We start from the raw sequence: 14,660 nt of genomic DNA, 5'->3' as shown, positions 1-14,660 counted from the left end.
AGAGCTGGAGAAAAATGTAGAACAAAATTCTAACTCACAAAAAAAGACCAGACTTACTGGCCTGATAGAGACTGGAGAAACCCCAAGAGTATGGCCCCTGGACACCCTTTTAGCTTAGTAATGAAGTCACTCCTGAGGTTCACCCTTCAGCCAAAGATTGGACAGCCTCATAAAACAAAACAAGACCAATAGGGCATAACAGCCTAGGGACAAGGAGTAGAAGGCAGGAGGGCACAGGAAAGCTGATGATGGGGAACTCAAGGTTGAGAAGGGACAGTGTTGACATGTCATGGGTTTGTTAACCATTGTCATAAAATAATATGTGTACTGTTTAATGAGAAACTGTTTGTTCTGTAAACCTTCATCTAAAGTACAATAAAGAAAGAGAAAGAAAAAAAAGAGAGAGAGAAAGCAGAATCAGTGCCCAGGTGTCCCCCTCGATATCCCACCTTCCGCCTTCCAGTGCACAGAAATCCATTCGCCCTTCAATCTTTATAGTTACATTCTTTTGTTAAATGATATAACAACTTGGAGAGGTGCAATACCTAAAGTAGATTTTGAATATACTGGTATTATGCTAATATATTAGACTATCAATATAATATAATAAATATTGCATTATACTTTCCTATTCTAGGTAATTCTATATTCTGAAGGATTTGAGTCCAGTAAAATATTGGCAAGAAAAATGACTCAGATGTATAAACTTTGCAGTGAGCAGCTTTCCCAGCAGGATCACTATGACTTTGGCATGAGAGCCGTGAAGTCTGTATTGGTCATGGCTGGGTAAGAACCAAAGTGGTAAATGTGAAAAGTGAAATATCAAATCGTGTAATCAGTGAATTAAACGGGAAATTCTCAGAAGACTTTTAGAACAATGCCTGCTGTATAGTAAGTGATTAATACATGTTAGCTTCCACTCCTGTCATCCTTCTCCCCTCTACACTCCCACACCGCAGTGAACTGAGGCTTCTCTCCTCACCCCACCAGAGTTTTCCACTGTGAGATCCTCAGGCTGAACCTGAGTCCCAACTAGACTTTGACTAACTTTCCTGTCCCCAGGAGTTCATCATAGACATTGGGTTCAAGTGTACAAAAGCCTTTACTACCATAGGAGAGGATGGCTAGACTTCAAGGGACACAGTTTGTTATTCATATTCAATAAGATAAATCATACACATCACCTGACAAAGCTTTGAGCGTTAAGAGAAGCTTCGTTCATCATTCTGTCTTCATTTCAGGCTTACGCCATGGGCTTCATCTCTGTGTTTACAGAATGGTCTAGGACCGAGCTTCTTTCTAGTTTCTAGTACAGCAAGAGTCTTTCCTGTTTCGCACCCTAACTTCTCTCTTTATAACTTCTTGAGACTACTACCTCTGGACCCCCAACTTGTCCAGAGTCCCTGAGAGCATCTGTTTTCTCCTTAGTCCTTCCTCTCAGCCTCATTGGCTCGGTTTCTGCACATCCTGCCCCTTCTGTCGGTCCTGTATCACTGGGCTCTGCCCAAATCTTCCCTCCTCTACCCTCTTCTTTTTTTCAACCCCCCAAATTCAGCATTTCCCCTTTTTACAGGCTTGCCATTTAAGGCATACTAAGGGGTTTGGATACCCTCGTGCTCAAAGAACACAAGTACAGACCAGTAGGAGAGACAGACAGATGAGCACTCATCTAGGATCTACGTGCTGGAGGGCATGGATAGGGCTGTGCCCGAAGTTCTCTGAAAATGGAACAGAGGAGCTCCTAGAGGAGGGAGCACTGGGCTGGGCTTTGAAAGAGAAATAAGAGTTAGCCGGCAAAAGAGCAGGCAGGGCATTCTGGGCAGAGGGAAAAGAAAGCCACGAGAATCTGAAACGTCGTGATGGATGCAGGGAACTGTAAATTCAGGTTGGATGAAGTCTGAATTAATCAGGGGTGGGGGAATGTTAAGAAGACATCTTTGTTATTCCCCCAAAGCTGTGTTCCCACAGGAATCTGCAGGGGCAGCTCTCCATAGCTTTCTACACAGAGAATCTCTGACCCACAGCTTTGGAAAATCATGTTTAATCATATTTTCTCATAATATCGTCTGAAATATTCCTTTGAATTTAGGTCTTTAAAAAGAGAGAACCCAAACCTGAATGAAGATGTAGTATTGATAAGAGCGTTACGAGATTCCAACTTGCCAAAATTCCTTACAGACGACGCTCTTCTGTTCAGGTAATTTTCTAGATGTTTGAGAATAAAGCTTAGCTATCATGTGGAGGTAGAGGATAGTCTTATGTTCAATTACTTCTGTCTCTAACAAAGTGATAACTTTTTCATCTTTTCTAGAGATATTTATTGAAGTTTGAAAAATACTATTTTAAAATAAAGATTCTAAAATTTTAACATTATTTCTTTTTTTTTCTTCAAAGTATTTATCACTAGGCTGTGTGCTACACAAATTAATATTTAGTTACAACCTTCTGACCTCAGAGAAACTCATAGCTTTGAAAAAACCAGGCCTTGGATTTAACATAAGTGTGATTTATTTTGTTTTCTTTTATTTCTGCATTTACTATTTGTTCACCCAAGTTACACATGTTCATAGTTTTAAAAATAAAATAGTTTTACAAGTTAAAAAAAAGACCAAAAAACCTTGCCTTGAGTCAACTCTGACTTGTGATTTTTGATGGCTGTAATCTTACAGAGTAGATCACCAGGACTTTCTTCCAAGGTGCCACGGGGTGAATTCAAACTGCCAACCTTTTTGTTAGTAGCCACGTGCAAACTGCACCACCCAGGGACTCCTGAGATATTGTTGAGGCTTCTACCCAATAGAGGGAGCAAGGGGGCTCATCATGTATTTAATGCTATGTTTTCAATATGTTGTTCCTACCCTCAGCTGTACCTGGTGTCCCCCAGCTTAGGGCAGTTGCCCAGCTCTGTGGGATAGTAAGCAGATCTGAGGCTACTAGCTTCATAAACAGACTGCCAGCCAATCTTCCTGTTCTCAACTTCACAGTCAAGCCTAATTTCATAGACACCTAGTGCTGGTAGTCCCTGAGCCTTTCTCAAGTCTAATTTCTTCCCCCCACTGCCAGCTTAGGTTTCTGTTGTCTGCTGTGTCAATTCTCAAATTTCTCAGATAAGTCACTTCTTTGACTCAGTGCATTAATATATTGGTTACAGACGTACTGCTCGGGTTGTTTAATTTGGGGGTGTGATTTTAAACTCGGACATCTGGCCCTTGTATAGGCCTTGGGCTATTTCTAAGGACAGACTAACCACCATTTGTCCTATGTACCAAGAAGAGGAGTATGTGATGGGTTGCCCCACAAAGATGGCCATCAACCAAGTGTCTAGATTCAGGATGGCTTAAAAAGAGCTTCTGTGCTGTTTTCTGAGACAGAGGAAAGTGAGGTTTCTGGCAGCAGAGCCACCCCAGCTAAGCCACTGGTACCTCTGTGCTGGCTGGCTGCTGGGGCATCTGAAGTCCCCATTGCTTTCTGGCGCACAAGACATTTTGTGTTCCAATGACTTTACCCAAACTAGTTTTCCCACGGGAATGCCTTCTCTTGCCTTGCTTTCTACATACTTTCCTCCCATATTTCAACCTAGAAATTGTTTATGTCTAGAAATTCTTTTCCTATGAGACAATAAGTAGTCACTTTTATTTTCTTCTCTGTTTTGGTGGTTTACTTTTATGTATAGCTTTAGTTATAATTTGTTTTGAAATATAGTAAATATAGTGTCATCTTATGCAGGACAATGATCTGTCCACCTCCTTTGATTAGTGATGCTTTCTTTATCACAGATTAAGTTCACACACACACACACGTACAGATCTTGCTTTGGGATAGCTCCTCTCTCCTGTCAAGCACCACAAGGTCTTAATTCATGTCAAGGTGTCATATATTCAGATTGCCATTTTCTCGACTTTCCCAAGGGACCAGTCCGCCATCTGCTTTTCATCTTTGAAAAATTTGTTGAAATTTCTCACCTACTTTGTCCCCTCTTGTATTATTTGTCCTTGTATGGAATTATATGTTTGTTCCCTTTAATTCCCTTATTTTCATTTAATCAAGTTGACATTTTAGTTATCTGTGTTAATGTCCCAGGGCTGCCATAACAAAGCACCACAAACCGGGTGGCTTAAAAGAACAGAACTAGAAACTAGAGATCTGAAATCAAGGTGTCAGTAAGACTATGCCCTCTCTAAAGGCTGTAGGCCAAGATCCTTCCTTGCTTCTTCCTGGATTCTGGTGGTTGCTGACAGCCGCTGGATCTCCTTGGCTTGTGGACGCGTTGCCCCACTCTCTGCCTCCGTCTTCACGTGGTCGTCTTCCCTCTGGGTTGGTGCCTCTTCTCCTCTTTTTATAAGGACACCATTCATATTGGATTAGGGCCACCCTACTGCAGTGTAATCTCATGTTAACTAATAACACCTTCAAAGACTCTATTTCCAGACAAGGTTAGATCCACAGGTATTGGAAGTTAGGACTTCAATATATCTTCATGAGGGATACAATTCAATTCATAATAGTATCTTATTACAAGCTTGTTGTAACTAACTCAATTAATATAGATGTATAGAAAATAAAAAGTGAAAGACATCTCTACCAGCCCCCTAAACTCCACTCCTGCCTCCAACAATCACCGTCCACCCAAGTATTTGCACTTAGTCTTTTGTTATCGGCTGGATTAAAAAAATAGATATATGGTTGATGCTTTTTTTTAAATTTAACTGTTAAGATAATTGTAGATTCACATGCAGTTGTAAAATATAATACAGAGAGATCCATCTTCCCTTTACTCAATTTCCCTCAATGGTAACATCTTACAAAACTAGACTGTGTCACAACCAGGATATTGGCATTTATACAGTCAAGATTCGGAGTATTTCCATCAACAAAGGGACCCCTGGCGGTGCCCTTTGATAGCTGTATCCACTTACCTTCTGCCCTACCCCCTCCTCAACCTCTGACAACCACTAATCCGGTCACCATTTTTATAATTTTGCCATTTCATGAATGTCATATGCAGTAAAACTTGTGAAAGCTGGAACCTGTGTAAGGCAGAAACCTGTCAGAGAAGGAAAACTCAAATATTGTCCACAAATAGAGAGCAATAGAAAAGTGGTAAGACTGCGCCTTGTTAAAGGTGAAAAACTTGCAAGACCTGGAAAAACAAGGCAGTCCTGTCGAGTTCCAGCTCTCATAGGTTTCACGGTAAATGCAGTTGTACAGTATGTAACGTTTTGAGATTGGCTGCTTTTGTTCAGCATAATTCTCTGGAGATTCATCCAGGTTGTTGCATGTATGGGTAATTTGTCCTTTTTTACTGAGTATTATTCCATGATAGGGCTGTACCATAGTTTGTTTAATCATTCACCCACCCACTGAAGGACATCTGGCCTGTTACCAGTTTGGGGCTATTACAAGTAAAACTGCTATAAACATTTACGTATAGGTTTTTGTATAAAAACATAAATTTTTATTTCTCTGGAATAAATGCTCAGAAGTGTAATCACTAGGTCATATAGTAGTTGCATATTTACTTTTTAAGAAACTGCCTGTTTTCCAGAGTGGTCGTACTATTTTGCGTTTCCACCAACGATGTATGATTGATCCAGTTTCTCTGCATCCTGTCCGCTTTTGATGTTGTCACTATTTTTTAGTTTAGCCATTCTGATAGGTGTGTAGTGAGATCAGATTGTGGCACGTTTAGTACTATGCCACACACTGTGACTATCACAGAAGCATAAAAGATGCTGCCTACTCTCAAGAAGCTCTTTATATACTTAGACACATTGGTTTAGTGAACAGAAAGCAAATAAAATCATACAAGTTATCAGAGAAATGTCCTGTCAGCACATAGGACAGACTAGTATTGTTTATGTTCAGCAGAAAAGCAGATCAATGATGAAAATTAAGGCTCATTATAATCTTTATGCAATTCATTGTAAGAAATGTGGGGAAATATCAGTGACCAGTGGTTACTAATTGATTTTATTTTTGTTTTGTCAGTGGAATCATATCTGACCTTTTTCCTGGAGTTCTAATTCCGGAGCACGATTATGGTATTTTGCAGTCAACAATTGTAGATGTCATGACTAGACAGAATCTTCAACCTGAGCTATGCATGGTTAAAAAAGTGATACAGTTCTATGAAACTATGTTAGTAAGGCATGGTGTTATGCTTGTCGGGCCAACAGGAGGTGGTAAGACCACAGTTTACCAAATACTAGCAGAAACTTTAGGGAATTTGCAAAAACTTGGTATAGACAATCCCTTTTATCAACCAGTTAAAACATACGTTCTTAATCCTAAATCAATTACAATGGGTGAATTATATGGTGAAGTTAATGCCATAACCTTAGAATGGAAAGATGGTTTGATGGCGCTCAGTGTCCGAGCAGCTGTGAATGATACTTCAGAAGACCATAAATGGATCATCAGTGATGGGCCAGTGGATGCTCTTTGGATTGAAAATATGAATACAGTGTTGGATGATAACAAGATGCTTTGCCTGGCTAATAGTGAGAGGATTAAACTCACACCTCAAATCCACATGCTTTTTGAGGTAAATATAATGCCTTACTATGGAGTGAAATAATTTGTTAGATTAGCATACCATCATTAAATTGTTTTTCCTCACGCTGACATATCATTTACTATCTATAACACCTACTATGATGTCTTGTTTATATATATTGGTGACTTTACATAATTTTGAATGCTTTCTAAGAAAAAAATAATTGTCATATTTAATATGAATAAATTTGTCCACTATAGTGTGAACATTTGATTCAAGGACTGAAAGAGGGAGGTGGATCAAATATGACTACAAAGTATTATGGAAGATACCACCCCTCCTCTATTCATTCATAGGTTGAATGCCTACTATGTGCTAGGTGTTAGGCTAGTTGTTGGGATACAAGAATGAACAGGAAATAAGAGAAAAGAAAAAAGAAAGAAAAGAAACGCCTATTCCCTCCCATAAGAATTTGACAGTATCCTTCTATACTCGTGTTTACTTTTCACCTTATGCCTCACTTCCCTGTCCTTCTCCATTTCTGATTACTTATCGTTCTCCCACTCTCTTCCACATAAAGCCTTATTTAATGTTAGCTTAAACTTTAAAACCATGATCCATTAATACTGGAATAAGGAAGAATCATATTGGCGATTTCCTGTTCAACTTCCCTCAATTTTAGGTGCAAGATCTAAAGGTTGCCTCCCCTGCAACAGTCAGTCGATGTGGAATGGTGTTTGTTGATCCTGAAGAACTGAAATGGATGCCATATGTTCAAACTTGGATGAAGAGCATTTCTAAAAGAGTAAATGCAACCAGATACCCCCCAATCTATCCTTCTTCAGGGCTCACCCTGCCCTTGAGTGCCCAAACGGTGATAGGTTAAGGCCCCATTCTGCTTGATTGTGGGAATTTTAGTGTGTGACCTAGTACCTCTCCCTAAGAAATCTCAAATATGGCCTCAATATGGCCTGCCAGTCCACCAAACCACTCTGATTCCTGCCTACTTGTGTCTGGATTCTCACCACACTGGTTCCTATCAGGTACAAACAAAGCCACTTTCTGTGTCCGCCAAAACACAAATAAGCACAGCCTGGGGCATTAAAAAGACTTAGCAGAAGGCTGGGGATAATGAAGAAAAAGAAAACTTAAATCCAGACACTAGCTGTCATTATTATTAGATTTCAGAAGCCCCTAACACCTCTGAGAGCCAGAGAGAGAAGCAAACCGGTTTACCTCCCACCCCAATTGTAGATCCATGACGAAAGACACATTCTAACCTCAGAGGTACAATTCCAACGAAAGCAAAGGGAAGCTTTTAAAAGAACAATTCAGCCCTGTATTGTCTTCTGTACTCTCTCCATTCCAAAATAGGATTTTGGCTTTATTATCTCAGCTTAACAAGTGGTCCATTGAAATGTTTTTCCCCATTCCACCCCAAAGTCATCTTCTTGCCTGCCTTCCCCTCTCCAAAGATGAAATAGAAAACTCCTGGTTTCCTCATTCATAGGCATCAACATTTTCAGAATATCGTGGTCTAGTGTCAGAGTACCTTAGTGAAGGAAGTAATTCTCAGAATTGAGAATTTATAATGGACTACTGCAAGGTTTTAAGCCTTCCTCAGTTCATTTAAAAATATTTGGAATAATTCCTTCTAACTTACAAAGACATTTAAAATTCTTTTCTTTTATATTTCTTCTCTTTTATTGTTCTTAGTTGTGAGAGATCATCATTATAGAAGAGTACTTGAAATATATATATTGACAGTTTAAGAAATGATTATAGAATGAACACCTGTGTATCCACTACCAGATCAAGAAGCAGAATATTATCAGCTACTGGAATCCCCCTGTGTCCCTCCTAGTCATAGAAGGGTGTTTTTTTGTTTGTTTGTTTTTGGTTGTTTTTTTGTTTTTAATTTAACTTGCTTCATAGCTTGTGACCTTTAGGATATATTGAAATATACAGATTTGAATCAATCTGTTTCTAAACTTAATTATACATCTTATGTAGTCTTGCTAAAATAGTTTTTGCTTTATTTTCAGCTGAATGAAGAAACCCAGGAATATATACTAAATCTTTTCCAACGTTACGTTGATGATGGTTTAAATTTTATCCATAAAAAGTGCGGCCAAGCGATTCCACAAGTCAACATCAGCAAAGTTACTACACTCTGTTGCTTATTGGAGTCTTTGATCCTTGGAAAAGATGGAATTAACTTGACAATGGTATGAAAGATTTTCTTACTGTTGTGCAGCTGGGAAAATGAGGTTATTGTATAGATGCTTTGCAAATAACTCCAAATTTTCTGTAATACAATCTTTTTTTCAAATTAATTTATTATTATTGTACTATAGATGAAGGTTTACAGAACAAATAGTTTCTCTCATTAAACAGTTAGTACACAGATGGTTTTATGACAATGGTTAACAACCCCACGACATGTCAACACTGTCCCTTCTCAACCTTGAGTTCCCTATTATCAGCTTTCCTGCCTTCTAGTCCTTGTCGCTGGACCGTTGTGCCCATTAGTCTCATTTTGTTTTATGGGGCTGTCTAATCTTTGGCTGAAGGGTGAACCTCGGGAGTGACTTCATTACTGAGTCAAATTAATTTTTCAGGGAACTAATGACTATGATTGGGTGCATAGAAACTCAAAGGTGGAAGGAATGTTAGGGATCCTGTAGTTTACTCCTCTACTCGACGTTTCATTTCCCTTAGTCTTTGTCATATTCCCAGTGCGTGTCTATCTAGGAGCTGTTTAAACAGCTTCATGCAGGCATCAAATGGAGTTGTAATAGCCAGTTGAAAGACAACCTTAGGATTTTTTTCCTGCATACTCCTTGCCATTCATTTTCGCTTCCGGGTGTTCAAATACGTATGACTAAAAGAAAACATTGTTCTGTGGACCATCCCATGAAAGATAAGAAATGCACACTGTGCCCCTTTAAGAATGTTTGAACCTAAAAGAAAGAAAAAAGTCTTCGGACTTCACAATTTAGGATTCTTCCTATGTTTACTTATGAAATATTAAAACTGTTTATTCTTTCAGGAACAAACAAAACTGAACACTGTACTTTGTCAGACTTTTGTGTTCTGTTATTTATGGTCTGTGGGTGGAAACTTATCTGAAAACTACTGGGATTCTTTTGATACATTCATTAGAACACAATTTGAGGACAATCCTGATGCCAGGGTAAGAGCCAAATAAATTAAATGTTGACGTGGTAATTCTGAATCATTAAAATTAAATTTTAAGACTAAAACTTAAAGAGCCCTAGTTCTACTGCAAATACATATTCTTGACTAAAGGGTTTTTAAGTTGTTCACTTTTTTTTAACCTTAGATAACATTTATTGTATTAAAAAAAAATTAGGAGTCCTCTCCCAGCCATAAGAAGAGAATAAGTTGTAAAAGTATGTAAAAATTCACCATGATAGTCCATAGAATATTGAATTCTAGATAGTAGATTTATTTTTCATGGTGTGATGAATTAGCAAGTCTAAAACTACTTGCTGTACATACATTCTAAGATTGAGTAAATGAATAAATATTTTGAGGACAATGGCAACCACATTTCTGTCTGTTAGAGACGGGATTTACAAATACGGAAGGAGAAAGATTAGCATATACTTTGTGTGACTGGATTGGAAATAGAGGTATCAGTATGAACTCATGGGTTATTTTCAAATATGTATACGTTTAAAAACAAACAAACAAACTTGTTGCCGTCGAGTCAATTCCAACTCATAGCGACCCTATAAGACAGAGTAGAACTGCCCCATAGGGTTCCCAAGGCTGTAATCTTTACAGAAGCAGATTGCCACATCTTTCTCTCATGGAGCATCTGGTGGGTTTAAACCACCGACCTTTTGGTTAGCAGCTGAGCACTTAACCACTGTGCCACCAGAGCTTCTCTGTATATATATAAATATATGAAAATGGAGCTAGATAGGCAGATATCCATCATACATGAATTTCCTGGCACTATGTGCTGAGAGGAATGGAAGTAATGACAACACCACAGCAATGAGCATACTTAATTCCTAAATACTATTCTCCACTAAACAGAACCAGGGCTCCTTAATAAATAACTGATTCCAGGATGGGGCAGGGAAAGTGCCAAATGAAGGTAGAACATCTTCTTATGCCAGATAGTAAAGAAGTGTTTACAGAATGATGGAGATATGTCAAACGAATACAGCTTGAAGGGGTTCCCCCTGCCCAAACCTGGGAAAATTTGAGCATCAAAATAAATAATGATAGCAATGGATTATAACTTGCTGAATAAAATAAAAATCTGTGAATCCATACTGATCATAAAAACATCCGTACATAAATTGGGGAGAAGGAAAAGCTCCTCCTTACAGTAGAATGACAAGTAATCTATGTAGAAGGAATGATGGAGTTACAAAGTCACCATTTTGCAGCCATTATAATAATAGTCGATTTAGGCAGAATCATCAACGGATGCTAAAACTGGTGGGTGAAAGTTTCACAAGAAACAGAATATTTACATAGTTTCAAAGTATCTCCCCACAAATTACTGATGATTTGCAAAGACAAAAATAGTATCTTTACAGTAGAGAAAGCTTTCAGGCACCACCTTACCTAGTGATCAATTTAACATCAGCAATATTGGAACAAACCTGTGGCTCTTAATATGCTGCACTGAGAAGGAAATAACTTTGCTTCTGTGGTATTTCTTTCAAAAATGCATAACCTGAGTCTAATCATGAGGATACACCTGGAAACCCAAACTGAAGAGCATTCTATAAAATAATCTGGCCTGTATTCTTCAAAAGTAGCAATGTCTGAGAGACAAAGAAAGCTAAGGAACTTTTCCAGATTAAAAGGGGCTGAAGAGACACAGCTAAATGCAATGCATAATCTGGAACTGGATCCTAGACTGAGAGACGTATAGCTATAAATGACATTATGGGAACAATTGGCAAGATTTGAATATGGATTGTAAGGTAGATAATAATTATCAGTGTTTCATTTCCTGATTTTGACTATTTTGCTGTGGTTATATAAGAAAATACCCTTGTTTTTAGGGTAAGGGGGAATGGTGTCTACAACTCACTCGCATAGAGTGAGAGAAAGATAATAAGCAAGCAAGTGGGGCCAAAGGTTAACAATCAGATAATCTGAATAAAGGCTCTAATGGGAGTTCTTTGTACTCTTATTTTAATGTTTCTGTAAGTTCTAAATTATATAAAAACGAGAAGTTAGAAGGAGAAAAAAAAGTGTCCTAAGTAAAAAATCTGATACCTGTGGATTAGGACCTTTATATTAATGGAATCTAACACCCGTGGCTTTGAAACCCTGCTGAATCCTCAAAATGATTGCATCATAATTGGGCAGGACAGATTACATTGAGGACAACTGGGAATTTGAAACAGATAGACAAACAGACCCCAGTGGGCTACAGGAAGTGATCTGGTATCATCAAAGGGCAGCGGGAGATGGCCCAGAGCAAGCATTCAGCATTCAATTCAACAAATATTTATTGAAAGTCTGTTACATGGTAGGCACAATCCTGTGTACTAAGACTAAAGAAATTACCCAAAGTCCTTAGCTTCATAGATCTTACATTGGAGTGGAGAGTCGCATCAGATGCTGATGAGAGCTGTGGAGAAAACTAAAGCAAAGTAAGAAAGATTGGGAGCACCATGGTGGAGTGGGGAACTATTTTATATATGGTAATCTGGGAACCTTTGCTAGTAAGGCCAGATTTGTACAGAGTCCTGAAGAAAGTCAAAGAGCTAGAGATTACTGAAGGTTAAAGCATTCCAGTCAGTAGAAAATCCAAGTACAAAGGCCGTGACTTGTTAAAGTGCTTGGCAATCTTGAGAAGCAGCAAGGAGGCTAGTGAGGTCTGAGTGGAATGACTGAGAAAGCGTGGTAGGAGATGAGGTCAGAGAGGTAGCAGAGGGGCAGATCATGTAGGACCTTATTGTAAGGAATTTGACTTTTCCCTTGAGTGCAGAGAGATGCCATTGATGGATTGTGACCAGAGAATATTTAGCAGGACAGTGCAAGCCCCTGGCCTGGCATAGGTCATACCATCTGGTTGGCAGCAAGGAGTCCAGATGAGAAGTTGAATTCCTCCTCCTGTCTGCAAATCCCAATGAATGGGCTGTTGCATTTGTATTCCTTGTCTCTGTTATTGGCCTTACAGCCACCCAGTACTAGCCAAAATCCAGGGAGTATTATAGATTCTTCCTTTTCTTGTCATCTTCCCATAGCCAATGAAACACTAAGTTCAGTAAATTTTATCTCCTAAGTATTTTTTCAAATATGTCCTGTTCTCTTCATCAACATTGCCTCTGGAATACTGGGATGCTTATCATTTCTTTTTTGGGCTATTAAGATAGCCTATTTATTACTCCCTTGCCTTTGGTCCAGTATATGTTTAACTCACCTTCTGTAGAGTGGGTTGAAAAATGTACCCCACCAAATTCATGTCCATCTGGAATTCCAGAATGTGACTTTTAGACGTACTTTGTAGATATTATTAGTTATGACAAGGTTATACTGGATTAGGGTGGGCCCTAAAAATCCAATGACTGGTAACTTTATAAAAAGAGAAGATACACAGATACACAGGGAACAAAGCCAAGTAAAGAAGCCAGAGGCAGAGAGTGGAGTGATGTAGCTACAAACCAAGGAACACCAAGGATTGCTGGGAGCCACCAGAAGCTAGAAAGAGGCAAGGAAAGTTCTAGAGTCTTCAGAAGGGAGCACAGCCTATAAAGCTCCTTGATTTTGAACTTCTAGCCTCCAGAACTGTGAAATAATAAATTTCTATTTTTTAAGCCACCCATTTGTGGTACTTTGTTGGCAGCCCTAGGAAACTAATATACCTTCTATTCCTACTTTGGAGCCCTGGTGGCTCAGCAGTTAAGAGCTTGGCTGCTAACCAGAAGGTTAGCAGTTTAAATCCACCAGCCACTCCCTGGAAACCCTATGGGGCAGTTCTACTCTGTCCTATAGGGTCACTATGAGTCAGAACCAACTGGACAGCACCTAACAACAACAGCATTCCTACTTTACTGAAAATTTTTATCAGGAATGAATGTTATGTTTTATCAAATGATTTTCTGTGTTATTGAGGTGTTCATTTTTTTCTTTTTTACTTTGTCATTTAATATATTGTCCTTGAATAGAAGACATATAAAATATAAAGCTGATAAAAATTGACCAAGAAGTGATTAGTGTATTCTTAATAGCCACTGAAAACAATCCAAATGTCCGTCAACAATTAGTAAACCATTCCATGTTCCTACAATGGAATACTATACAGCAATTAAATAAAATTAATTACTGTTACATACAACAACATGGGTGAATCTCAGAGACATAATGTTGAATGAGAGAAGTCAGATACAAAAGAGTACATCCTGTATGATTCCATTAATACTGTATAAAGTCAAGAACAGGCAAACTAATCTATCACTACCTTGAAGGGAGTATAGGAATGGCTGGTATTGACAGAGAAGGGGCACAAGGGCAGCCTTCTGAGGTGCTGGACATAGTCTGTATCCTGGTCCAGGGGTGGTTACATGGATGTTTATGTATGTAAAAACTCTTTAAACTGGACTTCTAAAATCTAACCAAAGATAGCATGTTATACCTCAATAGAAGTGTTGAATTGAATAGAATAGAAAATAGAGTGCATTTCACATAGTAAGGGTAAATATTACACATTTCTTTGTTGTAGTTAGGTGCTGTCGAGTCAGTTCTGACTCTTAGTGACCCTATGTACAACAGAACAAAACACTGCCCAGTCCTGTGGCATCCTCACAGTTGTTGTTATTCCTGAGCCCACTGTTGCAGCCACTGTGTCAATCTATCTGTCTTAGGTTGGGTTCTCTAGAGAAGCAAAACCAGTAAAGTGTATAAATATATACAGAGAGAGATTTATATCAAGGAAATGCAATTGTAGAGGCTAGATCCAAGTCCATGGATCAGGGTAGAGGCCTCTCCCAGTTCACGCAGCCGCAGAAGCTGGTGAACCCAAGGTCGGCAGGTCGGAGAATAGGGCTCCCACTCAAAGGCTGTGAAGGTTGATGAATTCCAAGATCAGCAGACAAGACCGCAAGGTTTCTCCTGATTCACATAGCTGCAGAGGCTGGAGAACCCAAGATTAGCAGGTCGG

At 38.9% G+C, this 14,660-nt stretch overlaps 1 protein-coding gene across 1 annotated transcript in view; it reads left to right on the top strand.

The window, feature by feature from the left end:
• Positions 1-14,660, top strand: part of DNAH6 (dynein axonemal heavy chain 6) — a 349,864-nt gene that overhangs the window by 160,235 nt on the left and 174,969 nt on the right. Inside the window, exons 32-37 of the mRNA XM_004388248.1 lie at positions 638-786; positions 2,090-2,197; positions 5,989-6,544; positions 7,179-7,301; positions 8,542-8,724; positions 9,549-9,692. Of these exons, the coding sequence (XP_004388305.1) occupies positions 638-786; positions 2,090-2,197; positions 5,989-6,544; positions 7,179-7,301; positions 8,542-8,724; positions 9,549-9,692 (1,263 nt within the window). The remainder of the gene's footprint in view (positions 1-637; positions 787-2,089; positions 2,198-5,988; positions 6,545-7,178; positions 7,302-8,541; positions 8,725-9,548; positions 9,693-14,660) is intronic.

The sequence above is a fragment of the Trichechus manatus genome, unplaced genomic scaffold (genome assembly GCF_000243295.1).
Source record: "Trichechus manatus latirostris isolate Lorelei unplaced genomic scaffold, TriManLat1.0 scaffold00208, whole genome shotgun sequence".
NCBI lineage: Eukaryota > Metazoa > Chordata > Mammalia > Sirenia > Trichechidae > Trichechus > Trichechus manatus.
Note: the sequence above shows the minus strand (reverse complement) of the source record. Positions and strands in the feature narration are given on the sequence as shown.